Here is a 27,605-nt window from a genome sequence, read left to right on the forward strand (position 1 = left end):
TTTGGGCATCAAATGGTAAAAGTGAAAGTTCCTTTAAAATTTAGTTTTTAAAAACTACATAGAGGGCTGAGGAGATAGCTCAGTGGTTAAAGGCACTTGCTTGCAAAGCCTATTGGCTTGAATTTGTTTCCCGAGCACCCACATAAAGCCAGATACACAATATGGCACAAGTTCCAGAGTTTGCTTGCAGCAGCCAGAGACTCTGGTGTACCCATACTTCCTCTCTTTCCTTCCCCCTCCTTCCCTCACTTCTTGCAAATAAATAAAACTATTTTTAAATAACTGCATAGAGATTAAGTTACATATAACATAGTTAGCAGAGGATGCTTTGTTTCATGCACTTCATAAATAATTACTTATGTTGAAATTTAATTTTTGTATCTTACAGCCAAGTTTTCCCAGGTCTCCATCTTTATAGGCCTTTCCAGTCTCAGAACCCCTGGCATCTCACAGCCACATGTGTTGCTCAGTCTATTCCTCCAGCTGCCCTATGTGGTAAATGCCAGTAGAGTTCCCGTTTCCAAGTGGGAAACATTGAGGCTCCTGAGAAGTGGGCCAGACCTAGCTTGGCCTGACTGTTGCCCCTGACCATCCAAACCATCATGATGTGTGGTCTTTTCAGTCTGGAATGTTCCCCCACTGCCTCATGTGTTTTCAACACTCAGTCCCCAGCCAGTGTCAACTTGGAAGGTGGAGCCTTGATTGAGAAGCTGTGTCACTGGTGGTGCACCTCGATGTTTACTGGGCCAGCTTGTCAGGCCAACTTAGATGACTGCCACCCTGAGATGTGGGCCAGCTCGCTCAACCTCCAGCTGCTTCCTTCCCCTGCCACAGTGCAGCTCCCCCTGGGGACCGTAAACTGGAACTACATCCTCTCCTCCCATCAATGAGAAAGTAGCTACAATGTGTTTTATTTATTTGAGAGCGACAGACAGAGAGAGAAAGAGGCAGAGAGAGAGAGAGAATGGGCACGCCAGGGCCTCCAGCCACTGCAAACGAACTCCAGACGCGTGTGCCCCCTTGTGCATCTGGCTAATGTGGATCCTGGGAAATCAAGCCTCGAACCGGGGTCCTTAGGCTTCACAGGCAAGTGCTTAACCACTAAGCCATCTCTCCAGCCCTACGATGTGTTTTGATTGGTGGATGCTGTAGCGGAAATTGAAACTTCTATTCTGTGGAGAGAACATGCAGGTCTGCATGGAAGAGGAAGTCAAATTGACTGCAGGGAGATGTGTAAAGGGAATAAAACATGATCACCGGTTCTTTTGCCCCCCCCGCCCAGCTGTGCTTTCGTGAGACATAGTCACCAAACATGGAACTCTTCCTGCGGCCTTGGTGACAGAAAAACATGTGTCCCATATCTGGCCATGGAGCATCCTTGTACCAGCACTGAGAGCGTAAGAGTCAGATAAAGGTCTCTGTCAGTCACATAACAAGATCTTTACCCTTCTTTAGAATATTCCTCAGCAGCCATTGAAAAACCAGTAAGAAAGAGAAGCACGCCCTCCCGGTGAGACGCACAGTCTGTCACAAAGGTGCTCCCAGATGGGCACCTCAGAGGGCAAGCTAGGGATGATTGTGATGGACTGGAGTCTGAACTCGTGGTTGCTCTGGATACTGGGTTCTCATCCCTGTCCTGCTCAGGCAAGGACTGAAGTCCCCTGCATGACAACAGCTCCAGTGTAAAAGAACATGGCCCAAAATAACACCATTAGTAATGAACTTAACAATCTCTCCATTCAACCAAATGAGAAATTGCAAAGTCTATTTTTCAGACAGAGAAAATATTGAAAATCCTACCTTTGGTATTCATAGGATATGTTTATTATTTCATCAAATTCAGTCTGTTCCAATCTTGGAACTATCAACAAATGGGAGATTGCATCCTTTAATGAACTCACATCCTGCTGCTCATATAGAGTTTAAATAGAGCAATTTGCAAGCATTGTTGCTGTCTCTCTGAGAGCTTGTGCTTTTCTCTTTAGAAATTGCACAGGGATGGTGAAAGAAGTGGAGGAATTCATGACTTTATCGCAGTGATATCACTGACTGGTACTACTCTGCACACTGGCACATGAGCCAAAAATTTGGAAGATAACTCCATGTCTCCTAGGCTTTAATTCCCCATATTCAAGGGTCTCTAGATCCTTAGAGCCCCCTCTGCCTCTGCCTCTTAACCCTCACTACTTAATGCCACAAGTCAGCATGGTACTGTTCATATGAATTTCTTTGGCAGTTCGTCAAGATCTGACCTCCAGTCCAGTCCACACACCGCAGACTCATCATCAGAAACATCTGTTCTGAGCCCAAGTATCCCGGGTCACATCCAAACTATGACCTTGTAAGGCAGCTGGCATGAATCTGAAACATAACTATTTTTTATAACTATTATCCACACCCATGGGCTGTCTAAAGCCCCAACGTCATCTAACCTCTTCTGTGTGCAGAGCCTTTCCGTGTCTCCCCACTGCCTTTTAGTGTGGCAGAAGGAGTCACTGGACTCAGAACTGTCCCATCCCAGCCTCATCTCCTACTGCTCCCCACCATGCTCTCAAGCCAGGTATATCCTGTTACAGCTACCTTCCAGTTGCTAGAAAAATAAATAAATAAAACACCCAACCAAAAGCAGGTGATGAGAAGAAAGAGTTAATTCTGGCTCACAGTCTCCAGGGACTGTCTCAGCGTGGCAGGGAGAGCGTGGCAGGAGGAGAGGCTGGCATCACTTCTTGCCTTAGCAGCTGGCAGAAAAGAGCAAGAGTGGGCTGTACCCTGGCAAGGAGAAGTTGGTTATACCATGCCTAATGCTGCTCCTAACAACACACCTCCTCCAACAAGCTCTACTTCCCAAACTGACCAAGCATTCAGGGGAGGGGACATCTGGTTCAGACCATGGCAGGCATGGTAACAGAACAAAGAGTGATGAGGAGATACAGGAGGGAACGAGGATGCCGCCTCGGGGCTGACGTGACGCGTCCACAGAGAAGGCAACAATCCAGGCAGAGGTCCGGATTGAGCCCGTTCACTTCATAGAAAACGGAAGAAGTGTCCCCGATTCTTGACTCTGAGGAGGTGAGAATAGAGCCTTCCCTTCAGCAGTTACCCCTGCTACCTCAGTTTCTCCATCAGCTTGCATAGGACCTGAAATGAATGGGTGTTGCTTCTCTTGACCTTACTCCCCCCCCCCCCATCCAATAGAGGCACAAAGAACTCCCCTCTCCTCCAGTCACACTGTGTCGCCTGGTAGTGGGTAGTTATGCCCTTGCTCCTCCCTCGTGTTTGCCTGAAATTTCTCTCCATCCCTCTTCTCTGGTTAGGACAAAGTCCCTTGTAATGTGTGTGTATGTGTGGAAAAGTTCATGGGTCTCCTGCACAATCCCCCTTTTTAGAGACAGGGTCTCTCATTGGCTTGAAGCTTGCCAAGTGGGCTTCAAGACTTACTGGCCAGTGCACCCTTGGAATCCATCCCCTCTCCCCAACACTGGTCCCACAAATGAGCTTCAGCTTTAAAAAAGAAAGGGGGTGACTGGAGAGATGGTTTACCAGTCAGGGCACATGCCTGCAAAGCCTAAAGACCAAGGTTCAATTCTCCAGGTCCCACATAAGTGAGATGCACAAGATGGTGCATGCATCTGGAGTTCGTTTGCAGTGGCTGGAGGCCCTGGCACAATCCCTCCCCCCACCCCTCTCTCTCTCTAATAAAAAAAAAAAAAATCTTTTTTTTTTAAGTGAGTTCTGGGTATTGAACTCATCAGGTCCTCATGCTTGCAAGTCATACAATTTAGTTACTGACTGAGCTATCTCCCCAGCCTGCCCCTTCTTTATTTTTTTACACTTTGGTTGTTGTTGTTTGTGGAGGTGTTTTTTTTTTTTCTTTGCCTGCTAACTATTTTATTAGAAAACAACTTTTAAAGCCCTTCAAGGTTCACTGCAAAACTGAAAGCTATGTCATATCTCACCTACACATAGCCACGTGCATTATTGACAGGCTCAGCTGTAGTGTGTACCATATCAAATAACCCTTGTTACTAACATCCCCCAGACCTGAGTGGGCTCCCATAAAGACAGACCGGGCACGAGGCATCACAGCTGGTTACCTTATAGGCTGAATGACTCCATCAGTTACACACATACACACAAATTCCTTTTTACTCCAAAGTAATATTTATCAACCCCAAAGTAAGCTTCAGCTTTCTTTTGTTTAAATAAATCTTGAGTGGCATGAGTAATATTCTATCTTCAAGACTTAATAGGTGAATATTCAGTATACACTGTAAGAAAAAGATCTCCATCTGAGCAAGGTCTGCCTGGTGAGCAGTAGTGAGAAAAGGAGATTTAGGTCAGACCACCATCTGCACAGGAGTTTTACTGATGGCCACAACACTCACTCATGCTGCAGTCTGAAATTAGAACGCCAGCTCAGAGTAAAATGAAGTCTTTAGCAAATCTATTGTGTGTGCCACAAGCCTGATTCCTCAGCCTTCCTTGCATCTGCACAGTTCAGAGTTATATGTACTGTTTAAAAGGTGTTTAGATGTAATAAATTAGTCATTTAAAAGTGTAATTAAATGTAGCCATATTTCTCATTGCAAATTGGCTTTTGTGGGCATCTCATGGTAAATAAATCAAGCCTGCCGAGAAATCCATTGGCCTTTGACAGACAAATTTTTCAGAGTTTCTAACTTAGAACCAAATTCAATTAAAACAATACTTTACAACCTCTGTGGAAACAGGCTACAAGTAATCAATTTTGGAGGGTCTCTGTAAAAAGTAGCCCTCCTGAGATTTGTTCAAAAAACTGGGCTCTAGGCAGCCCTGGGACGGCTGCTTTAAGTCAGCTATAATGAATTTTTAAGTGAATCCTATTTTGGTGAGAGATTTTGATTGACAACGGTATGTGCGTGTGTGTGCGTGTGTGTTTCTAAGGAAAAAGGACACTATTAATGAATACAATTTCATATGATAACCGAAGAATATAAACCTGGGCCCAGGTGCCAGCTTACCATCCACTGTCAGCACCCACACAAGGGGATTAATAAAGGCTTCCCGTATGGTTATGTGTGAGGATATGGCAAGCCTGTGTCAGGCAAGGCACCGAGTAGGCTCACAGGGACTGTAAATTGATCCCTGGGGAGATGTCCTCAAGGGCCACATGAGTGGTCAGAAGGACTTCTGGGATATTTGACCCCTCTGATGGCTCCCAGGGCCGTAAGGGTGGGCAGCGGAGCTAATGCGCTTGTTTTGATATGGCTTCAACACTGACCCCCACAGAACTTCATAAATGAAGCCACACTTGATGTTTCGTTGTTTCAATATTTTTATTGTTGTTATTATTATTATTTCTCTGTCCCTCCACAAAACCAGATTCAAAAAAAAGCATGCCTAATGTGCATACTCCCCTGTCAGCAGATGCCCCAAGCCTTCATTCCATCAAGTCAAGAGTTCCAGTATAGGCTGGAAAGATGGCTCAGCAGTTAAGGCACTTGCCTGCAAAGCCTAAGGACCAGGGTTCCATTCCCCTGTACCCACATAAAACCAAATGCAGAAAGTGGCACATGTATCTGTTCATTTGCAGTGGTGTGCCAGGGCCCATTCTCTCTGTCTCTGTCTCTCTCTCTCTCTCTCTCAAATACATAAAATTAAATTTTAAAAGAATTGCAATATCATAACCTAATATCAAATACAGAAGTCTCCCTGTTTAGAAAATAGGGGGGAGGAAAAATGTAAATGCTTGTCATATGCACCCATCAACATGGCAAGTGGCAGAGCATAATATTTGGAGGAAAATGAGGCAAACTGCACTTAATAAAATTACAAACATATGGTGAGGCTCTCAACAAGTTATTTATGGTCTTGATTAGCCTTGCAGTAATTCTTGCCATTTTCAATAGGCTTTGCATAACAACATAAAAATATTGTCTTTACCTCTTAACATAGCAGGAGCAGCTTATCTCTTGTTCTTTTATATAGCCTTCACTGCTCTTCCTCACCCTAAAATTTCCAGCAGATTGGTCCTAGGAAAGCAATGCTTCTGTGTGGTAGTTAATTTTATGAATGCTGCCTTTCCGGCAGTAATGTATATAGCAACAGCGCCACCAACAGGACGAGGCTTCACATTACTAGGAACTGCTCTGTTTCTCTGCTCAAAAGTCTATCTGCATTTGGCATGATGATTCCAGACTGTTGTGCATCGAGAGCACAATATGTTGGCATTTTTCAGGCACTTTAGAGTTAATATGTCTTAATTTTTTCTGGCCGTGCAGATTCATTAACTTCTTGGCTCTCTTTAGGTGTACTGAGTTTTACTTTTATCCAACTAAAAAGGCAAGTATGCTAAGCTGTAGGCAAATGAGGTGAGCAGATGAACTCCCACAGGTGTAGAAATGAGATGGGAAACCGGTACTAGACTCAGTACTGTCAGGAGAAAATACTGGAATGTGTGAGTTGTTCTGTGCCTAAGGACTACAAAAGCCACCTCACGAAATAAATGTCCTTTATGCTCAGATCACTGCCTGTTATATCTTGTGATTGTCTTGACTTTAATATTGTTTTCTTTAACCTTAAATATATACAGGCATGAGAATTAAGCCAAATGAATTTAATTCATGGTGAGGTGGTAGTCTTTTATTTTTCAGATATACATATTTTTGGACTTTTTCATGCAACAAACTATATGAATTTTGCCACATTTGTTCTTGGAAAACATTGTATTTGGCACATTAAAGACAGTATTTTTGTGTTGTGTGTGAATCCTCAAACTCCTGAGCTGTACTATGAGCAAAAGTGATTAAGACGGTGAACTGTGCAGTCGGACACATGGGTACAAAGTATCTAAACGTCCTGCTGAACAGCGTTAGTTGAACATAGTTCATAGAATTGCCGGAAGAAGCAAAGGGTTTGGATCTGCCAAGAGCTAACCTGGGGTAAAAGATGAATACATAGGAGTCACAGTATAACTGGCATTGACAGTGGGTGGTCTCTTCACCTGTATTTAGGGTATTTGCTATATAAGACTGGACTTGAGGGGGCTGGAAACATGGTTCAATACTTAAAAGTGCTTGCTTGCTTGCAAAGCCTGACAACTGAGATTCAATTCCCCAGTGCTCATGTAAAGCCAGATGCACAAATGGTACATGTGTCTGGAGTTCCATTTGCAATGGCAAGAGGCCCTGACTCGCTCGTTCTCATTCATTTCCCTAACCCCCCACCACCACCACTTCTTAAATAAGTAAATATTTTTTGCTTAGTGGTTAAGGCTTTTACCAGCAAAGCCAAAGGATCCAAGTTCAATTCCCCAGGACCCATATAAGCCACATGCACAAGGGGGTGCACACATTTGGAGTTCATTTGCAGTGGCTGGATGCCTGGTGCACCAATTCTCTCTGTGTGTGTCTCTCTCCCTCTCTGCCTATTTATCTCTCTCTCTCTCAAATAAATAAAAATCAGTGAAATATTTAAAAATAATTACATATTTTTAAAGACTGAATTCTAAAATTGAAAACAGTTTTCCTTCCTGGTACTTTCACAGGATGTTACCTACCTAAAAATAAATTTACTGATACTATATAGAGAAACTTACAGTAGGGAAGGAAAACTATTTTTTCTCTACCCATTCTAGGCTCATGGATGAGAATCCTACAGCAAAAGAACTGATTAAGGCTATAAAGATGGCTTAGAGGTTAAGGCACTTGCATAAGCACCCACGTTCTACTCTCCAGAGCCCACGTAAGCCAGATGCATAGGTGACTAGGTGACGCAAGCTCACGAGATCACACATGCATACAAGGTGGCACAGATATCTGGAGTTCAATTGCAGTGGCTGGAGTCCCTGGGGTGCCAATTCTCTCTCTCTCTCTCTCTCTCTCTCTCTCTCTCTCTCTCTCTTTAATTTTTTTAAAAGAACTGATTAATTGAGGAAATGTATTTCATTTAAGTTTTTCATAACACAGGGTACTTCATAAGGAAATAAAGACCCAAAGAAATGGTTAAATATGTAGATTCTTATGCTAGGATTGACAGAGTGGAAGGTCGTGGAGAAATGTGACTGGACAAATGGGGTATGTTCTAACAGAAATCAATTGGAAGAAACTTGATAAAGCCTTTCGTGTCTTCAGAGATAAGGATGCCCCTTTCTCACGGGTTCAGGGGGAAAGAGCCTCTCTCACATGAAGCTCTGTCCCAGGAGCAGATCAAAAGATTCTTCCCAAGTTTTATGAGCTGCTGAAGGGGAGACGAGCAAGGAAGGTGAGAATGGCCTTGCTGCCTCTGCTCTCCCTAGCAGGTGCCATGCTGTGGGCCAGCGCATGGTGAGCCCCCAGATCTTTTTTCCAGGGCAGAGGACATCCAGCCTCAGAGAAACTTCCAGATTCACCTTCCCCCTCCTCAAGTCAGCAGTTCTTATCATTGCTGTGCATGTGGACGCTCCTGGACTCTTATGTCCCCTCCCTGTGTGCTACATAAGCATGAGCAGGAGGACAGGGACGAGCGTGCGCAGTCCAAAGTGAGCGCCCGGTCAAAACATGACAGGTGTTTTCCAAGGGACGGAGGAAGTGCAGGGGCTTAGGATGCATATAAATAAAGATTTATGGTATAAAATTAAGAAATGTTTAAGTATAAGAACTAGTATACTCAGATGGTTATGGAAATGCCTCTGAAGACAAATAGGCAGAAGTCCGTTCACTGGAGGCCCAAGTGCAGCTGAAATACCGAGCGAGTGCCAGTGAGCATCTTATCTGAGGGGAGGAGTTCCGTGCCAGTGTGCGCTCGTACAGAAAGCCAACCTGTTAGGGCCTTTGCTTGCTAATTTCTTTTTTGCCATGAAATAATAAAGCCTGAATCATAGAATGAAATTTCACTTGCAAATTGCTGAAAGTCTTATTTCTCCGGTGAGATCAAATATGCCTTATGACATGTTTTCCCTTCCACCCTTCTCCCAGCTGTTGTTTCCTATTACTGACAGGGTGATGCATTGATATCGGTTCAATTACCAAAGCATCTGAGTACATTGAAATTCACGGGGCATCACAGGCAGCCAGGCTAAGTGACTGTGATTATCCAATGGGGTGTTTGATATAAATTAAAGGAATACATCCAAGAAATTATTTATAAGGAAAGACAGTTTAGTCTGAAGAATTCCCATCACCTATGTCATTAATATTTTAGGGCCTATTAAAATAAGGAATATGTGGGGAAGAAGGGAAGGTGGCTGTTTATCTGCACCCATCAGCACCACACTGCTGGCCTTGTTGAGGGTCAGCGCTGTGGCGTCACTCAACTATGGGGGAGAAAGCTACAGTACGAGCCCCATTGAGAAGGGAATGTTGTAAATGCACTTCGAAAATGTATGCCAGGGCCGGAGGACGGCATAGCAGTTAAGTCTTGCCTACAAAGCCTAAGGACCCAGGTTTTGATTGCCCAGTACCCATGTAAGCCAGATGTACACGGTGGCACATGTGTCTGGAGTTCATTTGTAGTGGCTGGAGGCTGTGGTGTGCCCATTCTTCCCCTTCCTCTTTCCCTCCCTCTCTCTCTCTCTCTCTCTCTAATAAATTAATTGAAGAAATTTTAAATGTATACCAAATTCCAAGCTGTAATAAAATGAAGACGCTAAAATAAAGTGATTTTCATATTAAAATAATCTTGGTGTTAATCACATAAGGAAAATCCTTAGCATTATGGCCAGAGGAGAGTTTCTGTTAGATATAATAAAATTTTTCTTCCTTTATAGACCAAAGAGAAAAATCAAGTTCTATTACAGGCAATTGTTTAAGGCTTCATGGAATGTAATTTTTTTAATCTGTGCTGCAAAGTAGACAGTAAATGAAAGTTTTCTCATGGAGGGAAAATTTGGGATCTCACATTTTTCCTAGGTGTTGACATCACTTTCTCAGCATGTTGACTAGCATTTATACTTGGGGAAAATGACCACCTTGGCCTAAGATTTCTATGTGTCATTCTCACTAAGGGCAAAAGTGACCCCTGTAAACTTATTAACATTGAGACATGAGTTACTTTCTGTCTACCCAAATTATTGCTGATACTTTCCATGTGGCATTTACTCATCAAGAGACATGGCTTTTTTTATTTTCTATATCTGTAAATATCAACCAGTGCAGAATTTCCACATGGAAGAGAAGACTCTGACACAGGAGCCTTGATGCCATCATAGATGTCATTGACCCAATCACTGGCCATTAAAATAACCCATTTCGGGCTAGAGAGATGGCTTAGCGGTTAAGGCACATGCCTGCAAAGCCTAAGTACCCAGGTTCAATTCTCCAGGTCCCCCCACATAAGCCAAATGCACGAGGTGGCACATGTGTCTGGAGTTCATTTGCAGTAGTTAGAGGCCCTGGCATGCCCATTCTCATGTTCTCCCTCTCATAAATAAAAGTTTTAAAAATAACCGTTTCCTCGTTGCTATCATGCCCATTTTCTTTGTTGTTTCAGAAAGCCTTTGCCTCTGCTGTAAAGCAGCCCAGTTACCTTCTTATGGATTGAATCTTGAGGAAAAAATACAGTACTGACAAATTGTGTGAAACTATACACACACACATATATGTAGTATATAATCACTGTGCTAATACCTTACAACTGCTCTGTCTTTCTACAGCCTGTGAACCAGGGTCGTCACTATCAGAAAGAAATGAATCCGCCTTCTCCATCTAACCCCCGGTAAGAAGCACTGATACCTCCTACATATTGTTGTTGTTAAAAAATATTTACTGAGAATATGGTATATTGTTTTCATTTAGTGAAATTGTTTTCCAAAACTTCCCAAGAGCTTTCAAAATCCTGTTCTTTAAAAGTCTGAGTTTATCCAGTTTCTTTTACAAACTGGGCAGCAGTGGTAACAATTTACCTATGATTAAATACCTAGCTAGAAGACTTTGAGCAAGTCATTTAACTGGAAGTAATTCAGGCTTAATGATTACTTCGCAGTGTTCTGAGGAAGTTCAAATGAGCTGATGCAGGAAAAAAATTTAGCTCAGCTCTTAGCACATGATAAGGTCTCTGAGTACTAACATATTCTTTATTAGATTGCATAAATATTTGATTTTATTAGGTATTCAATGTACTTTTAAGTACAAACTTATATGTACATATGTATACAATAGATATATAAATTTATCAAGATAGCTTATATAAGTTCAAGTGGCCATTTGCTTTTTTTACAAAAGTTCATAATCTAAAGCCAGGTGTGGTGGTACATGCCTTTAATCCCAGCACTCAGTAGGTAGAGGTAGGAGGATCACTGTATCATAGTCTTAAAGTTACTTCATTATTTCAAAAAATACTGTTAGCCCCTGAATCGCTTGTCAACACAGAAAAAAAAAAAAAAAAAACCTCAGAATTTTAGGCTGACTAGGAATAAAAAACAAACTTGGAAGTTTGGGCTGACTAGAAATTAAAAAAAAAAAAAATCTCGGATTTTAGGCTGACTAGGAATAAGCAGATCTGAACTGGAGCTTTAACAATGCGCATGGGCAGGAGAGATTGCTCAGTTTGAAGGCGCTGGCCCAGCCTGCAAAGCTGAAGGGCCCCAGTTCAGTTCCCCAGCACCCACATAAAGCCAGGGGCACAAAATGGCACATCCATCTATAATACATTTGCAGCAGGCAGAGACCCTGGTGCATCCATTCTCCTTCATTCTCTCTGTCTCTCTCTCTCTGCCTCCCTCTCTCTCTCTCTCTCTCTCTCTCTCTCGTAAAAAAAAAAAAACACAAGGAGTTCTGGGGAGGTTATTCAGTGGTTAAAGACATTTGTTTGCAAACCCTGCCAGCCCGAGTTCAATACCCGAGCATATTTGTATAGCTGGTTGCAGTGACAAGACTCTGGAATACCCATATAGTGTCTCTCTCTCCCTCTCTCCCTCTCTCCCTCTCTCTCTGTCTCTCTGTCACACACACACACAGTAGGGCTGGGGAGATGGCTCAGCAGGTAAGAGTGATGGCTGTACAAGTGTGAGGACCTGAGTTCTACCCCAGCACCACATGAAAAAGCTGGGCATGCTTGTGAATGCCTGTGACCCCAGTTCTAAGGTAAGAGGGAGACTGGGGTTCCCTGGTCAGCGAGTCTAACTGGAAAACAGGGAGCTTTGGAATCAGTGAGAGACTCTGTCACCAGGAAGTGAGGAGGTAAGCTATCAGATCTCTCCCTCTCCCTCTCCCTCTCTCTCTCTCTGTCTCTCATACACACACATACATTGCTACATACACATCCACCAAAAATAAAATTAAATAAAAATACACACAGTAGCCAATACTTAGAGGGCTGAGGATTGCTGCAAGTTTAAGGGAAACCTAGACTTAAAGTATTCCTACTGCTTCTGATAGTTATAGAAGCAGTTACTCACAAATGTCACTATCACCTTATCACTGCTGTTTACTGGGAACACAGTGGAAAGTCAGCATGTCTTGGCTGAGCTCTGCTCACAGTCTTAGCTAGTAAGTGCATCGCGCTTTATACCACTCTTTAGCCCATAGTGTGGGTTGTCTCATGGGATAGGCAAACCAGGACAAGGGAAGCACTGTGGGATTTTGTCACATAACGTCTATATTAACACTGGGACAATTTGAAATGAAGACAACATGGATAGTGTTGAGAGGCAGCTAGGAAGGGTCTGTGCTCATGTCACCTGAACATGCCTGGTGTCTGAAGCTAAGCAGGGTCAGGCCTGGTTAGTAGCTGGATGGGAGAGCTAGAAAGGGAGAGAGCGGGGCGGGAGGGTTTGTTTAACAGGAATACAAGACTGCACCCTAGACCCCAAAGATGCCAGACCTTCAGAGGGGCCAGGACCCAGGGACTTCTAAGCCCGCAGCCAGATAGTCTGCCGTGCCCCTTCTGCTCGGTCACTCTCTGAAAATATTGCTTTTCTCTATTTCTGATTCTACATATGGCACCTGACAGATCATGAGTCTACATTTTACAGTTCAAAGTATACTCAGAGGCCTACTGACCATCAGAATCTCAAGTTGTACGAGAGAGGATATGATTAGCCTAGGATGAACACAGTATCCAGTTCTGGTCCGGCCAGCAGTGGTTCATAACGTGGCTCCCAGGGGAGATCATTGACTTGATCTGAAAACCTGGGGGTGTTTGCAATATGCGTTTAGCAAACATCTTCTTGATCAGCAGTCTTCTAGTTGTTCCTGGTCCAGAAATCCTGATCTGATCTTTTAGAATTGTCATGGTCACAAGTGGATATATATATATAATAAGGAGTTTAAAACAGATTAGAATTTCAGTATATATAAAAAGTTGTTTAAGCATTCTTAAAATTACACTGCTCTTGATAGGTGAATGTGTCATGTACAATTTTGCAGTTAATCTAAATTCACTTAATTTTTTTCTGCATATAAGCTTTCAGGATAACTGGAAATCCAACTTTGGTCTAAAGTATAACAAATTTGGGGTTCACAGTGGGAACAAATAAGAGGGAGAACAAGGTATTTGAGAAAGTGGAACCTAATTCTCACGATCATTCTGCCACGCCCTAGCAGGTGCTCTCAGACAAGCCTCCCGGCCTTTCCAAATGTCGTATAATCATATACACACCACTGTGTATTAAAGAGAGGATTTGAGTTATATGCTGTCTGAGGTCATTCCTAACCTTGTGATGCTGTGACTTCCACAAGACTCATAGACTTGATGTAGTAAAGCCACAGGCCAGGGAGACAGCCCAGAGGACCGAATTCTTACCACGCAAGCTGAGGTCAGGTGTCTGGATCCCTAGTGCACATTTACGTGCTGGGGAGGTGGTCCACTGGCAATCCCAGCCCCCGGGCAGCAGAAGGCAGGCTCACTGGAGCAAGCTGGAAACCTGGACTAGGCGGAATGGCGAGTTCTGAGTTCAAATGAGAGAGCACCTCCATAAAGTGGAAAACAAGAAGACACCAAGTGTGAACCTCTGGCCTCTGCCTCCCCACATACATGTGCTTCAGAACACGCATGCCCATCTCACACACAAGCACACACGCAAAGAATAGAAAGAGCCAGTGCCACCACAGATGGGTCACACTACTTGTATTTCACTGAGCTCTATACAACATCTGCTTTATAAATATGAAATGGGCAAATGAACAAATATTATGATGGTATAGTATGTGGCTTTAAATATATCTTTAAAGAGTTTATTCCCAAAGATAGAATATAAGAAATATTTACCAAAAGGACAGATATTATATCTTGTGCAACCCACTAAGTGTTCATTCACTTAGCAAAAAGTAATTTACATTTTACATAGTAAAATTAAATGGACAAATTATATAGCCAAAAAAAAGACACTGACCTCATTTGATCTCAGGTTATCCATAGTTTCCTAGAAAATTATATAACCTCAGGAGACCTGCAGGTGCTGAAGCCTGGCTCCTGCTCCATAAATCCCACAGCACAGAGAATCAACAAGAAAGCATTATTGGGCCATAAATACAGAAGATAGTAAAAATCTGAGATCAGTATGTGTCATCCTATAAAGTAGAATAAATTGATGCATTTAATACATGTAAATTAATTTAAATTTGAAAGCTAGGATTCTGCTTAAGATTTGTGTTTGTTAGGATTCTGTAAATACCCACCCACGCTTTACACCTCAGAATGCGTAAACTTTAAATGAAGGATGCCAATAGCTAACATGGAAAGGGCACATGAGACATGAGGTCTCTTCATACAGCCTCTTGGATAACCAAACATCTAACCTGACTCCCACGTGGGGAAGCTCCGTAGGGGACCGTGAAGAGCACCTGAAACGCAGGTGCTAAGTGTGTCACGGGACAAGCCCAGTCATGCCGACAGAGGTGAGGAAGAGTCCACACACGCAGGCCGCTGAGAGTTCGCCAGGATGAGGCCCTACAGCAAGTGACCGCGTGAGCATCCGTGAAATGCTGCAACTCCCCCGGGCACGGAGAAGCTGGGCGGTGCAGCCACCTCTGCTGCTGTGCGCGTCACACACGGCTGAGGCGGTGCTGTGAGACAGGCGACCCCAGAGACCCGCGCGCTCTCAGGGCTCTGTCCCCAGACATAGCAGTTTAGGAACTGGAGTCTTGCTAGAGGAGGTGTGCTCTGAGGGGGGTGGGCTTAGGGGTGTTGCAGCCAGCTCCCCCTTGCCAGTGTTCAGCTGCTGTTTCTACCTGCTGTGTCGGAGGTGATGTGGCCTCTGCTCATGTCACACTTCCCCTGTCGTCATGGAGCTTCCCTCGGCAATGTAAGTCAAAATAAATACTTTCCTCCCATCAGCTGCTTCTGGTTGGGTGTTTGTCCAGCAATGAGAAGGTGACTACAGCAATACGCATCAGAGTCAGCTCTCACTTAGCGTGGCCACTGAACCAGAGCAGCTCTTGTCTTCCACTTACATTCATTCTGGGAAGGCTTTCAGTTTTGCGTCACGACAGCCTTGCACACTCTGCGTTCAGGGTTACTGGAGACGGCCCACATGCAACCCACAAAGTGGCACGTTCCTGTTAGCGTGAACTGGCTCTAAGTAGCAGTGGCTGAAAGACTGCATCTGTCCACACACTGCTTTCTTTACAATGAAATCATTCACTTACACTTGCAGGGCAGTACTTAACACTGGATAAAGGTGGGAAGCAGAGGTCATCATCTTCCTGAGATTACAGTCTAGGAGTTGAAATGTATGTGGTTCACCTCCTCTCATTCCCTGGAGCATCCAGATTTGTAACACAGCCATTTCCCCATGCGGCATCAGGCAGGGGTGGTATTTTCCCATGATGTTTTCCTAATCCAACCACTGATATTTAGGCAGCATCTCGTATGCAGAGGCCCTTGCCTCCCAGCCCACCGAGGCTGCCTCTTGGGGCACTGACATTCTTTACAATGAGGCACAGAAATGGCTGACATAATCTAATACAATTTAGAGGAGTGTGGGGTAGGAGGAAACAATTTCACAGTTCATTCATGTTGAGAAATGGTTCCGCGCATGTAAACCTGCATGCTGCCAGACAGAGCAAAATGGATGCTGCTTGCAGCCTCAAGTCATTTATTTGGAGATCTATCTTCTGATTTGCAGGTTTAGAGCTATCCCCTAGACACATCTGTTTACGGGTTTATATAGATTCTTCACAACAGCACAATTTTTGTTTTGTTTTGTTTTGCTCAGGAATAAATTTCATGAAGTAAACTGAAATTATGTTCTGGTTGTCTGTCCATGTGCATGGAGTCTCACATTCTGAATGGTGATAATACATGCTAATTTACAACCCACTGGAAAATTAGGATGAGGGAGGGATAGAGTCAAAGGCTTTTTAAGGTTCTAAATATTTATGGAAATAAACAATACAGAAAATAATTCTAGCCAGGCATAGTGGTGCAAGCCTTTAATCCCAGCACTCAGGAAGTAGAGGTAGGAGGATCGCTGTGAGTTCGAGGCCAGCCTGGAACTAGAGAATGAGTTTCAGTTCAGCCTGGACTGGTGTAAGACCCACCTTGAAGAAAAAGAACAGAATAAAGAAGTTGAGGAAGGAAGGAGGGAGGGAGAGAGGGAAGGAAGGAAGGGAGGGTGGGAGGGAGGGAGGAAGGAAGGTAGGTAGGTAGAGGAAAAAATTCTACAATGCCCAGGCAGTAGCAAATAGTTTAATTTTATAAAGTGTTTGTTTTGTGACTTACCGCTACCTAAAGTTTGTTGTTTTTTTTAAATGTCATTGCAGATTATGTTAGGGCCCAAATCCTTTATAGCCCTGCCACATGTATTGTGGTACAAACATACTTACAGCTATAATTATCTGATAAAGCCCTGCAGACTTTGACAAAATGATTAATACCAATGACCTCCCTTCCCCTGGTTCAGGTGGCCAGATGGAGCCAGGCGGAACTGCCATGGTGACCTACTCAGGCTCACTCCACGTTCTTTTTCTCCAGTGGTCAGGACACCAGCTAACGGGCTTCTCTTCTCTTACTTCAGCTCCTTTCCTTCTAAGACAGAGAGGAGACTCTGTACAAACAAGATTAACCTGCATTTCATGTTCCTCTGCAAATGATTAAGTGTGGCTTGTTTGGAAACAAGCTGGACTTCTCACTCCTGGCCCTTGTTTAGACAAAGACACAGCAGGATCTTGTGAATGGAGCCGCCACGCTTGGGTCGCCGCCGCTGAGGAAGTGCATGGACACCTCCGCAGGCCGCCTGAGTCAGATAGGCTAATGAGGCGAAATAGATGTGTGGGTGGGTGGTGGATGTGGGGATAGGATGGTTAGGTAGAGAGAGAGATGATGGATAGATGACAGATGGACAGTTGGATGGGTAGATAGATGACAGATAGATGGTGTCACAAACCTAACCCTGTGTGACGGTTCTCTTTTTAAGTGACTTCTCACCAGTCTTGCTCAGAAAGAGGTATTGAGCCTGCTGGCACTCTATTAAAACAGATTTTTTTGAATACCTGGACCCTCTTCCCCTCTAATACTTGGCAGAGACCAGGTCTCCAAATGTCTTTTCTAGCCTCTTCACCCGCCCTAGAGAGGCCCACTGTAGGACCCCCACCAGAAGCAAACCCAGTCCCTCAAGAATCACCACGTGTTTTCACTTCTAACCACTCTTAACCCAGGACACTGCCCTCCCTAAACCAAGGAGCCACCTCTCCCCTCAGGTTCCAGGGGGCCCAGCAACTGGCCAACAGTGGCGTGTGAGTGCATAGAGCGGGGCAGCTGGTAAACCCTCGCCCCGTCACCCCTCCTTGCTCCTCTTCTCTTGACACTCTGGCCTATCCATCCCACTTCACTGTTTATTGCTGGGGTGGCTTTGTTTGTTTGTTTGTTTGTTTACATGGTTTTTGTTTTGTTTTTTGAGGTAGAGTTTCACTCTAGCCCAGGCTGACCTAGAATTCACTATGTAGTCTCAGGATGACCTCGAACTCACAGCGCTACTCCTACCTCTGCCTTGCGAATGCTGGGATTAAAGGCGCGCGCCACCACGCCTGGCTGCCCACTTCACTCTTAGTTTAGGTTTGCTCAGAGCCCAGGCCCTACCCAGCCTCTGCAGCAAATGACCCAACCCTGCCCACCCACCCAAGATGTCTTCATCTTCACGCTGTTCAATCCGAGACCTGCTGGCCAGAGCCCTGGACAGCCCTGTCTCCACCGCCCGCTGTTGAGACGCACACCATGGTTGTCAACGGGTCTCCTGGGCTGCCAGGACTAAGCACTTCAACTCATCCAAGTCTCACTGTCTCCACTGTTTGCGTTAAGTCTGGGAACTATTAACCAGTAGCCCGTTTTTGACTTGTTCCCAAAGTTGCTGACCTCTGGAGCCCATATCCCTGGGAACTTCAGAACAGTAGCGTGCATCTTCTCCCCATTACCCCAAAGCCTCCAAGTCTGAAGTGACAAGATCCTAGAGAATTTTGGCATTTCAAGCTAGCAGGCTAGGGTGTTCTGAGATGACTCAGGCCTCCCCATCAAGCTCTGCCTCCACATAGCAACCTCAGCTCCCCTGTGCTCTGTAGTCCAGTGGAAGGAAGGTAATTACCACGTTAATTACTTACCATTGTAACTGTTGACTAAAGGATGCATCTTCCCTTCTAGAGTAATGAGAACTTTCAGCATGTCCAAATGTTGATTCTTGACTATGGCATTCATCTCCATTCTGCTGGAGGTCGGCAAGGCAGTGCAGGATGGAATGCAAGACAAGATCTCAAAGAATGACATGAACTAAAAAAATGGCTGGTCATAATTATTGTCGCATGGCCATAGCCAGTCACAGCCTTAGATTTACTGCCTCATCGTTCATTCTATGCTCCCATGCAGAAGAGCTCCTTTGTTGTTTAAACCAGAAACCCCAACAGCATCTTGTACTTACCTGTTGTGGCCAAGGGCAGTCCTGAGGGGAAGGGAGCGTGGGCCGAAGCTGGCCCCAGAAAACGCTGCCGTAATAAGCCTGAGGTCATGCCCATGCTCTGCGTGGCTAGCCATTGCCTCCGTCCTACATTTATTTTTCTGTTTGTCTTGCTAATGAAAAACATTACCTTTTGAAATCGACATAGTTAGCACATAATTTTTCACTTTAGCAATATATTGTGTTTACTGGTATTTACAGGTTCATATTGTGATGTTCATTATCACATAAAAACCCACTCGGTATGATAAATGCTGTGCAAGTCAAACATCCAGCTGTTTTATATGACTCTGGGAGGAAAAAGCAGACAACTTTTAGCTGATTTGATTGAATTAACACACCGCCATTGTTCTATTGACTCCTTACCTAGGGATTTCTAAAAGCCTTACTTCCTTGCCATCCATTAAGACAGATCAGATGCAGTTTGGTGCTTGGAATAAGAAAATGTGGCTGGGGCTGGATGTGGTGGTACACACCTTTAATTCCAACACTCAGGAGGTAGAGGTAGGAGGATCATCATGAGTTCAAGGCCACCCTGAGACTACAGAGTGAATTCCAGGTCAGCCTGAGCTAGAGCAAGAACCTACCTCAAAAAACAAAACAAAAAAAAAAAAGGAAAGGAAAGAAAAAAATGTGGTTGGGTATTGGTGTGTTCATGGGAGGAAAATATGCACCTTCTGAAGCCAGGTGTATTTAATAAATATTTCTCATTTTTGCTGCAAACAACTTTGATTTTGATTTTTTTTTCACTTATTTATTTGCAAGCAGAGAGAGAGGAGAGAGAGATGAAGGAAGAGAATGAGCACAACAGGGCCACCAGCCACTGCCAACGAACTCCAAACGCGTGCCCCACTTTTTGCATCTGGCTTTACATGAGTCCTGGGGACTGAAGCCGGGTTTAGGCTTTGCATGTGCAGACGACGCCATAACCACTGAGCCATCTCTCCAGCCATGATCTTGACTTTATTTATGTATTTAAGAGAGACAGAGAAAGAGAGAATGGGCACGCCAGGGCCTCCAGCCACTGCAAATGAACTCCAAACGCATTTGCCCCCTTGTGCATCTGGCTTACATGGGTCCTGGAGAATCGAACTGGGATCCTTTGGCTTTGCAGGCAAACCCCTTAACCGCTAAGACATCTCTCCAGCCCATGATTTTGATTTTTGAGGTCAACAATATTAAGCTTTGAGTTTCTACGTGGACACTTGGATCAGTGACTAGTGAAGCCACATGGTAATTCATAGATGATTGATGATTTACGTTGCTATGTCATTTACAGTTTTAGAAAAAAAGCTAGAATTTTACATTATCCTATTTTTCAGTCCTTAATTCAGGTCTTAAAAGAAAAAAAAAGATAAAAGAAAATTATTTTGTGTTGAAGTGACTATTTTTAAGCAGTAGACCCTGAATAGCTATGTAAAATGTCCTGAAGTCAGGCCTGGCCGGAGGTACCTTAAAGGAAGCCATGGTGTTCCTTCCATGAAGCAGTGCCTTTATGCTGAAGACATTTCATCTTTTGTGGGAATAACTCATCCTCTAGCTACCAAATGATCCTTTTCTCTGTGCAAAGAGTTGAAAATGCAGAATGAGACTCTATTCCCTGTCCACTAGAATTAAAGTGAACTCCATTGCAGTCAGTGCTTTGGCCTGGTAAGGTGCCCTCTCTCTGTTCTTCCCGAATTAAACGGAAACTTCCCTTCATTCTGAGACACCCTTGACTCACACTAGGAGTCCACAGGAGTTCTGCTTTCTCCTGCAGGAATAAAGGAGGTAGTGGTCATCAAACAAGGACAGCCACCCATGTGACACTCTCTAAATGTGCTTGTGAGTTTCCAAATCCCAGCGTCAGCAGATGAGCATGTGGCAGCATTGCAGCAGAGGAGACATAGGGTGAATGAAGATCTTGTGTATTAGAGGAGGAACGGGTCCGTCACTTTGACAGATTGTGAGGCAAGGAGTAGATTAGCAGATTACTCATAGTCAGAAAGCAGCGCGGTGTGAAAAATGTGCAGGGCATGATAAGTGTGCGTTTGTGCTGATTTAATGATATTTTTAAACTACAATAACACTTGCTAGTATAACATAATAAAGCACTTGGCTTGCATTTTTAGATCATCAACATATTTCTAGTTTGACCTTAAAAACGTTTCAGGCCTTTCTCTCTTCAAATATGTAACTTTCAAGCTAGGCATGGTGGTGCTCGCCTTTAATCCCAGCACTCGGAGGCAGAGATAGGAGGATCATCATCATGGGTTCGAGGCCACCCTGAGACTACACAGTGACTACCAGGTCAGCCTGAGCTAGAGTGAGACCCTACCTCGAAAAACAAAACAAAAAAAAAAAAAAGTGTAACTTTCAGATGAGGAAAAGGTACATCAAAAACCAGAGCGATGTTTGCATCAGAATCACCTCTGCCTTCCAGGATCAGGTCTCTCCTCAATGAGCATCTACAATGCAAACTTCCATTGTGCTCTGATACTGATTTCATATGGACTTCTTTCAGCATCTCATTCACAGCAAGAAATCGTTCCCAGCTGTCTTCAGTGAAGAGCTTCAGGCACCGAGGATGTGTCTCCAGTTGTCCCCTTGTCAGCTTTGACTTTTATGGTTGAGATCATGATGTATTTATGAGAAAACCGACTGCACTTTCCCAGAGGTGGTGGGTAAGGTAGGCAGGATTCAGCCTGAGTGCTATGCTATAACAAGGTGATTTGGTTATTTTATATTATTATAAATACTTACCCAAAAAAATCTTTTAAAGAAATTTATATTTTATGTAAATAAATTTAAGAGATAAGTGTACTTGTAGTTAATTTGACAATGACCAACTTGCATTACCAAGAATTTTCAGAATAAAACTTCTCTGATGTCTTTAAATAGGTTTTATTCTAAAATCTTAACTTTTTTATTTTTTTAAATATTTTATTGATTTATTTGTATGCAGAGAGACACATAGAGAAGAGAAAGAAGAAGAGAAAGAATGGGCACATCAGGGCCTCTAGCCACTGCAAATGAATTCCAGATGCATGAGCCACTATGCATCTGCCTTTACATGGGTACTGGGGCATCAAATCCATGTCATCAGGCTTCATAGGCAAATTCTTTAACTGCTGAGCGATCTCTCCAGTCCCAGCATCTTAACATGTATAACCTAATGTAAGTGAGGCCTGGGTTGCCAGTCCTGGCCTGCTATAATTATATACAATGAAACTTACAAGGGAGTGAAATTTACTGTCTAAATATTTGTACCCAACCCAAGTGCAAACATTCAACACTCACTTGAATCCTAGACATGATAATGGTTCCAATTATGTTTTACATATCCAGTGAAGATTTCCCAAATTCTAATATGTTTTGTGGATTTTATCTTCTCTACCATCAGTGCTTCCAGCAGAGAAGAAAACATGCACCTGGTGGGAGCTCTGAGACGTGCCAGTCAGGGTCACCAGCGTGCTTTCTCACCCTCGGGTGCTCACGCCCGCCATAGCTACTGCACCTCACTTCTCTTGAACACTTTGGAGTCTGCCAATGGAGTTCTCTGAAATGATCTAGGTGTAAGAGCTGCAGAGATTGCCAAATGGTTAAAGCCACTTGCTTGGAAAGTCTAGAGGCCTGGGTTTAATTCCCAGTACCTTTGGAAAGCCAGATACACTAAGTGGTGCATGCACCTGGAGCTTGTTTGAACTGACAGGAGGCCCTGTATGCCCTTTTATTAAAATGTTTCTTTCTTTCTTTTTATCCCTCTTTCTCTCTCTCAAATATATAAATAAAATGGTCTCAATCTAGCCCCATCCATTTGGCCTAGAGCTAAGCTTTGACTAAACAACTATGTATATCAGCTTGAATCACATGGATGTGCTTAGTTCCCATATCTTACTGATGCCTTCCAGTCTCTAAAATCTCTGACTGTCTCCTCCTGGATATTTGCTCTGGACTTGTAAGTTGTCTCCACATGTGTTCGCGTGTGCCTCTTGCCATAACTCACTTCCCACGGAGCAGACATAGTGGCCTTTCTAAACACAGAGCTGAGAGTAGTCCCCAAATGGCACACTCCAGTGGATGGCCGTTACCCAGGCGAGTCAAGAGCACACTCTTGAGTGGTCTGCAGGGATTGAGTGGCTTGGCCCACATGATATCCACATGTGTCTTATGCTGTTTTCTTTCTGGAGGTCTGTCTGTTAACCCTGCTGCCCTCCTCCTCTCACTCCATGAAGGCCTTCCCTGCTTCTCCTTGATCCTGGGGTGCTTTCTACCCATGTTGTCTCCTTTTGGCCTGGTTAACACCTGTCTGGCCACTGTGTTTCCTCTCAAGCATCACTTCCTGTAAGGACCCCTTAGTTCATGTGTTTTCATAGCAATATTAGCTTCATAGCATTTCTGCATTTTTGTGCAATTAGCTGACCCTTGACTCACCCTCCATGTCACAACCTTTAAAATAGAAGGAACTCTTTTTGTTTTCCATTGCATTTTCTGCCAGAATCTTCCACAAAACATGATCTTGGTAGATAGCTTAAAATTAAACATGGCCAGCTAACCAGTTTTTCTAAGATCATTCTTTATTCTTAATAATTTTTTAAGATCATTCTTTATTCTTTTCTTTTTCCAAATTTTTATTAACAACTTCCATGATTATAAAAAATATCCAATGGTAATACCGTCCCTCCCCCCACTTTCCCCTTTGAAACTCCATTATCCATCATATCCCCTTCCCTTCTCAAACAGTCTCTCTTTTATTTTGATGTCATGATCTTTTCCTCCTCTTATGATGGTCTTGTGTAGGTAGTGTCAGGCACTGTGAGGTCATGGATATACAGGCCATGTTGTGTCTGGAGGGAGCATGTTATAAGGAATCCTACCCTTTCTTTGGCTCTTACATTCTTTCTACTATCTCTTCTGCATTAGACCATGAGCCTTGGAAGGTGTGATAGAGATATTGCAGTACTGAGCACTGAAGTCACTTCTTTCCAGCACCATGATCTCTTCTGAGTTGTCCCAAGGTCACTGCCATCTGAAAAGAGAAGATTCTCTACCAAAAGTGAGAGTAGCATTAATATAAGGGTATGAACATTAAGAGAAGTGCTTACTGGGCAGTTTGCTAAGCGTAGTATATATATTTAGCCAGACAGCAGCAAACATTACACCCCTAGGGCTCATGACTACCCCTATTTTAAGTTTTCAGTGTCAGGGATGTATTCCCAATTAGAGGGCAGTTGGTTTCCACCATGCTAGATGTGCCACTGTTGCACCTGTTGGCTCATTTAGCCTGACTTGCCAAATATAAGGCTTGCAGTGTTCACTGCTGAATATCTTCACTGGTGATTTCTCTTTCTCCCATTGAACTGCATGCAGGATGGCTTCTTCCAGCTTTCTGTCAGCTGGTCTACATGGAATAGGTTTTTCAGTGGCCTTGCAGCCCAAGTATGTGGAGTCTTCAGCAATAGGGTCTTACCATCAATTCCTGGTGGGAAACTAAGGGCCTTGGCAAAGGCCTGTAATGTTTTGGGGGCATCAGGGACCTCCCTGGCCAACAACTCACTGGAAGGTATCCCATCCCTGGCACTGAAAATTTTCTAGCAACAATCTATGGCTTCTGAGTGTTCCATTGTCCAAAAAAGTAGGATTCCATATGATTTATTTGCATCCTCTTAGATTTTGATTAGCCCTCCCTCCACCTTTCCTTTACTCGATCTCTTCCCCTGATCTCATTTTGGGCCTTTTCACCCCCATTAATCTATTCTTCTACTTACATATATACAATACCATCCTATTACCCTCCACCCTTCCTTTCTCTTCCATTTATATCTCTTTTATAGCTTACTGGCCTCTGCTACTGAGTTTTTTCCTTCTCATACAGAAGCCCAAACTTCTGTAGCTAGGATCCACATATGAGAGAAAACATGTGGCACTTGGCTTTCTGGGCCTTGGTTACCTCACTTAGTATAATCCTTCCCAGGTCCATCCATTTTCCTGCAGATTTCATAACTTCATTTTTCTTTACCACTGAGTAGAACTACATTGTATAAATGTGCCATATCTTCATTATCCACTCATCCATTGAAGGACATCTAGGCTGGTTCCATTTCCCAGCTATTATGAATTGAGCGGCAATAAACATGATTGAGCAAGTATCTCTAAGGTAATAAGATGAGTCCTTAGGATATATGCCTAGGAGTGCTATAGCTGGGTCATATGGTAGATCAATTTTTAGCTGTCTTAGGAACCTCCACACTGATTTCCACAATGGCTGGACCAGATTGCATTCCCACGAACAGTGTAGAAGGGTTTCTCTTTCTCCACATCCTCACCAGCATTTATGGTCATTTGTTTTCATGATGGTAGCCAATCTGATAAGAATGAGATGGAATCTCAGTGTAGTTTTAATCTGCATTTACCTGATGACTAGAGTTGTAGAACATATTTTTAGATGCTTATATGCCATCTGTATTTCTTCTTTTGAAAACTCTCCATTTGGTTCCATAGCCCATTTTTTAATTGGCTTGTTTGATTTCTTATTATTTAACTTTTTGAGTTCTTTGTATATCCTAGATATTAATCCTCTATCAGATGCATAGCTGGCAAAGATTTTTTCCCATTCTGTAGGTTGCCTCTTTGCTTTATTCACAGTGTCCTTTGCAGTACAAAATCTTTGTAATTTTATAAGGTTCCAACGGTTAATCTGTGGTTTTATTGCCTGAGCAATTGGGGTTATATTCAGAAAGTCTTTTCCAAAACCAATATGTTGAAGGGTTTTCCCTACTTTTTCCTCTAGCACTTTCAGAGTTTCAGGCCTGATGTTCAGGTCTTTAATCCATTTGGACTTAATTCTTGTGCATGGAGAGAGAGAAGAATCTATTTTCATCCTTCTGCAGATACATATCCAGTTTTCCCAACACCATTTGCTGAAGAGGCTGTCTTTTCTCCAATGAGTATTTTGGGCATTTTTATTGAATAACAGGTGGCTATAGCTACCTGGATTTATATCTGGGTCTTCTATTCTGTTCCATTGATCTATATGTCTGCTTTTGTGCCAGTACCATGCTGTTTTTGTTGCTATGGCTCTGAAATATAGGTTAAAATCAGGTATGGTGATACCACCAGCTTTATTTTTGTTGCTCAGTATTATTTTAGATATTTGAGGGGTTTTTGTGATTCCAAATGAATTTCTGGATTGTTTTTTCTATTTCCATGAAGAATGCCATTGGAATTTGATGGGGATTACATTTAATGTGTAGATTGCTTTTGGTAAGACTGCCATTTTCACCATATTGGTTCTTCCAATCCAGGAACAAGGGATGTTTTTCCACTTCCTAGTGTCTTCTACAATTTCTCCCTTCAGTGTTTTAAAGTTTTCATTATAGAAATTCTTTACTTCCTTGGTTAGGTTTATTCCAAGGTACTTTATTTTCTTTGATGCTATTGTGAATGAAAGTGATTCTCTGATTTCATCCTCTGTGTGTTTGTTGTTAGCATATAGGAAGGCTACTGATTTCTGTGTATTTATTTTGTATCCTGCTACATGGCTATAGGTGTTTGTCAGCTCTAACAGTTTGCTGGTAGAGTCTTTAGGGTCCTTTGTATATAGAATCATGTCATCTGCAAATAAAGATAACTTGATCTCTTTCTAATTTGTATCCCTTTTATGTGTGTCTCTTGCCTTATTGCTATGGCTAAGACTTCCAGTACTATATTAAATAAAAGTGGGGACAGTGGGCACCCTTGTCTTGTTCCTGATTTTAGTGGAAAAGCTTCCAGTTTTTCCCCATTGAGTAATATGTTGGCTGTAGACTTGTCATAAATAGCCTTTATTATATTGAGATATGGTCCTTCTATGCTCAGTCTCTGTAGGACTTTTATCATGAAGGGATGTTGGATTTTTGTCAAATGTATTTTCTGTGTCTAATGAGATGATCATGTGATTTTTGTCCTTCAGTCCATTTATATAATGTATTCATTTATTGATTTGTGAATGTTGAACCATCCCTGCATCTCTGGGATAAAGCCTGCTTGGTCAGGATAAATGATCTTTCTGATATATTCTTGTATTCTCTTTGCCAATATTTTGTTGAGAATTTTTGCATCTATGTTCATGAGGGAGATTGGTCTGTAATTTTTTTTTTATGTTCTGTCTTTGCCTGGTTTTGGTATTGGGGTGATGCTGGCTTCGTAGAAGGAGTTTGATAGGATTCTTTCTTTTTCTATTTTATAGAAAAGCTTAAGAAGCAATGGTGTTAGTTCTTCCCTGAAGGTCTGGTAAAATTCACCAGTGAATCCATCTAGGCCTGGACTTTTTTTACTTGGGAGAGTTTTGATAACTGCATGGATTCTCCATTGCTTGTTATAGGTCTATTTAAGTGATTAATCTCATCTTGATTTCATTTGGGTAGATCATATAAACCAAAGAAATCATACATTTCTTTCAGATTTTCATACTTAGTGGAGTATATGTTTTTATAGTATGTCCCTATGATTTTTTGAATTTCTCTGGTATCTGTTGTGATGTTGCCTTTTTCATCTCTAATTTTATTAATTTGTGTCTCTTCTGTCTTTCTTTTGGTCAGATTTGCTAAGGGCTTATCAATCCTGTTTATCCTTTCAAAGAACCAACTCTTTGTTTCATTGATTCTTTGGATTTTTTTTGGTTTCTATTTCATTAATTTCTGCCCTAGTCTTAATTATTTCTTCCGATCTACTGATTTTTGGTTTGCCTTGTTCTTCTTTATCCAAGGTTTTAAGGAGAAGGATTAGGTCATTTACTTGGTGACCTTTC

At 42.9% G+C, this 27,605-nt stretch overlaps 1 protein-coding gene across 2 annotated transcripts in view; it reads left to right on the top strand.

Moving 5' to 3' along the window:
* Cfap20dc (CFAP20 domain containing) overlaps positions 1 to 27,605 on the top strand; it is a 252,383-nt gene that overhangs the window by 168,533 nt on the left and 56,245 nt on the right. For both annotated transcript variants that reach the window (XM_045135745.1, XM_045135746.1), the window contains one exon: positions 10,610 to 10,671. In XM_045135745.1, the coding sequence (XP_044991680.1) occupies positions 10,610 to 10,671 (62 nt within the window). The remainder of the gene's footprint in view (positions 1 to 10,609; positions 10,672 to 27,605) is intronic.

This window comes from Jaculus jaculus, chromosome 16, assembly GCF_020740685.1.
Source record: "Jaculus jaculus isolate mJacJac1 chromosome 16, mJacJac1.mat.Y.cur, whole genome shotgun sequence".
Classification (NCBI taxonomy): domain Eukaryota; kingdom Metazoa; phylum Chordata; class Mammalia; order Rodentia; family Dipodidae; genus Jaculus; species Jaculus jaculus.